Here is a 3,665-nt window from a genome sequence, read left to right on the forward strand (position 1 = left end):
AATCAGTTCTTGAATTTGAGAAGGCAGATACTTACTTAGATTAGATGACTTACTGTGTGGAAACAGGCCCTTCAGCCCAACTAGTCCACACCGACCCTTCGAAGCGCAAGCCACCCAGACCCATTCTCCTACATTTACCCCTTCATCTTACATGGTCATGGGTTATGTTAAAATTTGTACATATTTCCCTTTGAGTCCATGCATATTGAATGTTACTGATTTCTAAGCCAAGGGCTTTAATCTAATATAGCTGACCATAGTTCTGGGAAATCTCTGTACTTTGGAAATCATATCAAATGATAAAAGGTTATTGAAATGTGTACAAACACTTGAACACTGCATGCGCGAATACCTGTCAGTGTTTGACAGCTTTATGTTACTTATGCAGGTATTAGCACAGTGTTCAGTGAGTGACTCAGGAGTTAATCAGGCAGATTTGGACTGAGTATTAGGAGTTAGATGATGGCAATGTTGTGAAAGGTTGGGACAAAATGGTTTCTCCAAATGAAAATATTCACATCAACTACATGAGTGAGATTGTTAAAGATTTTGCTGAATATCATTCGTGGGCTTGGAACGACATTGCCACAATCATCTGCTCTGCTTCCATTGGCCTCTAAACACCTGTGTGGATACCACATGCTCCATTATCAGGACAACACATCCTTTCTTTTTACTTTCCCCACCCACATCTCAAACCCAATGCCTAGTGAAAAACCTAGTGCATGTTACCTCAGACATGTTAACCACTGATGAAAGTGTCAGGGGACATGTTTGTTTTACAAGTGATTGCACTAATTTGTGAAGAGACAATGTAAGGCCACTAACGGAACTGGAGATTCTCAAAAAGTAATTTTTGCCCCTTGAAACATAAGGACCAGCATATGTATGCAGCCAAGGAATATCATGCAAGCTATTGAGAGCACACTGAATTCAAATGATGTGGCAGGTGGGAAGGATGTACAGTACACCACATTTGCAAAGGCAAACTTTAAAAATGTATTGTCATCTCAATACCAATTTCTCAGGTCTTGAAGAAATTCCACTGTCAGAGTTTTGCATTACGCAGGTCTTTCAGCCAGGTGATTACTTTTGAATTTACATTTTAATCGCATTATTACATTGTCACAACTCACCTTTCTCTTTCGAGTCACCCTCTGCACTTGGTTGTCCATTCCCAACAGAGGCTTCGGGTTGTTCAGAGACATTCTGTGATCCTGCATCATCATCATCAAATTATAAAGCAGACAGTGTAAACCCAGCAGTGTTTGTGAGTATGCACTGCATTAACAATGCTTTTCCGTGACCATGAATTTCAAACTAAACTTATTTGAGTTCAGTGCAACATTCTTGATGAATAAATAATGCTACTTTTCAGCTTAGTTCTGCATTAATTTCTCTCAATTATTGCAGAGCTGCTGTGCCCGGTGTGTATCATGTCCTCATCTGCTGTTCATTCTCTACATTTAACTGAGTCAGCTATTATATGAAGAATTCTATAAGTTGGTGATTGAAATGGTCCTTGCATGCACTCGTGAAATGTCTGGAAGTCGGTTAAATCAGTGAATAAATCATTTCATTTGGTGTAAGGATAGATCCGTGGAGATCACAGGAGAAAATGCAATCAGTTCTTAAATTTGAGAAGGCAGATGATTACCTAGCCCATATGTTGACAACTATGAAACTATGTCTTTGCAAAAATGATATTCTGGCATTTCCAAGATGGAATTTGCTCACGATTTGGCATGTGGGGCGAGTACACAAAAATCTGGCGTATAGAAGTTGTGCTGAATAATGTATGCTGGATTTGCAACAATAGTGCAAAGGACGAAAAGTGGAGATGCTTTCTGAAGGCTGTTTCAGTTTGAATATTTTGCAGAACAAGGAGAAACTCCACCAGGTACAACATGGTAAGTAAACCTGCTTTGGTGCAATGTCGAACCAGTATTGCTGATGGCTGTATCTGTCATTTCACAAGGAGACCAACGTGTCCCTGTTTCGCCTGCAGGCATCTTAGCGGGCCAAGGTTCCCCTAAGTGCTGATGCTGTCGCAGACACAAAGACGGCTTTTGCCATCAGGAATATGGTCTTGGGTTATATGAAAATTGTGCATATTTCCCTTTGAGTCCATTCATGTTGAATGGCACTGCTTTCTCGACCATGGGCTTTCATCTAATATAGCTGACCATGGAAATCTCTGTACTTTGGAAATCATATCAAATGATAAAAGATCATTGAAATGTGTAGGAACACTTGATCACTGCATGCTCGAATACCTATCTGTGTTTGAGGGCTTTACGTTGTTTGTGCAGGATTTCGCACACTGTTCAGTGAGTGATTCAGGAGTTAATCAGGCAGATTTGGACGGATTATTGTGAGTTGGATGATGGCAATGTCGTGAATGGTTGGGACAAAACGGTTTCTCCAAATGAAAATATTCACATCAACAACATGAGTGAGATTGTTAAAGATTTTGCTGAATATCATTCGTGGTCTAATGACGACATTGCAACATGCACCTGCTCTGCTTCCATAGGTCTCTAAACACCTAAGTGGATTCCACATGATCCGTTATCAGGACAACACATCCCTCCTTTTTACTTTCCCCACCCGCATCTCAAACCCAATGCCTAGTGAAAAACCTAGTGCATGTTACCTCAGACATGTTAACCATTGATGAAAGTGTCAGGGGACATGTTTGTTTTACAAGTGATTGCACTAATTTGTGAAGACACAATGTAAGGCAACTAACGGAATTGGAGATTGTCAAAAAGTAAGTTTTGCCCCTTGAAACAAAAAGACCAGCTGATGCATGCAGCCAAGGAATAACATGCATGACGTTGAGAGCACACTGAATTAAAATGTTGTGGCAGGTGGGAAGGATGTACAGTACACCACAAAGGCAAACTTTAAACATGTATTGTCATCTCAATACCAATTTCTCAGGTCTTGAAGAAATTCTACTGTCTGAGTTTTGCATTAGGTCAGGTCTTTCAGCCAGATGATTACTTTTGAATTTACGTTTTAAACGCATTTTTAAATTTTCACAACTCACCTTTCTCTTTCGAGTCATCCTCTGCACTTGGTTGTCCATTCCCAACAGAGGCTTCGGGTTGTTCAGAGACATTTTGTGATCCTGCATCATCATCATCAAAATATAAAGCAGACAGTGTAAACCCAGCAGTGTTTGTGAGTATGAACTGCATTAACAATGCTTTTCCGTGACCATGAATTTCAAACAAACCTTATTTGAGTTCAGTGCAACTGTCTTGATGAACAAATAATGCTACTTTTCAGATTAGTTCTGCATTAATTTCTCTCAATTATTCCAGAGCTGCTGTGCCTGGTGTGTATCATGTCCTCATCTGCAGTTCATTCCCTCCAATTACCTGAGTCAGCTATTATATGAAGAATTCTATAAATTGGTGATTGAAATGGCCCTTGCATGCACTCATGAAATGTCTGGAAGTGGTTAAATCAGTGAATAAATCATTTCATTTGGTGTAAGGATAGATCCATGGAGTTCACAGGGGAAAATGCAATCATTTCTTGAATTTGAGAAGGCAGGTGATTACCTCCTCCACATGATTCCTGAAGAAGGGCCTGTGCCCGAAACGTCGAATCTCCTGTGCCCTGGATGCTGCCTGACCTGCTGTGCTGTTCCA

General features: G+C 40.3%; 1 protein-coding gene across 20 annotated transcripts in view; it reads right to left on the bottom strand.

Annotated features, from left to right (window-relative positions):
• Positions 1-3,665, bottom strand: part of LOC122557768 (ribosome-binding protein 1-like) — a 62,295-nt gene that overhangs the window by 16,880 nt on the left and 41,750 nt on the right. For 14 of the 20 annotated variants that reach the window (XM_043705768.1, XM_043705752.1, XM_043705765.1 and 11 more), the window contains 2 exons: positions 3,056-3,136; positions 1,137-1,217 (listed from right to left, as the gene is read on the bottom strand). The exons of 2 other annotated variants lie outside the window; for them this stretch is intronic. In XM_043705768.1, the coding sequence (XP_043561703.1) occupies positions 1,137-1,217; positions 3,056-3,136 (162 nt within the window). The remainder of the gene's footprint in view (positions 1-1,136; positions 1,218-3,055; positions 3,137-3,665) is intronic. 4 more of the 20 variants (XM_043705764.1, XM_043705753.1, XM_043705759.1 and 1 more) reach the window with 2 other exon arrangements.

Source organism: Chiloscyllium plagiosum, chromosome 16 (assembly GCF_004010195.1).
Source record: "Chiloscyllium plagiosum isolate BGI_BamShark_2017 chromosome 16, ASM401019v2, whole genome shotgun sequence".
Lineage (NCBI taxonomy): Eukaryota > Metazoa > Chordata > Chondrichthyes > Orectolobiformes > Hemiscylliidae > Chiloscyllium > Chiloscyllium plagiosum.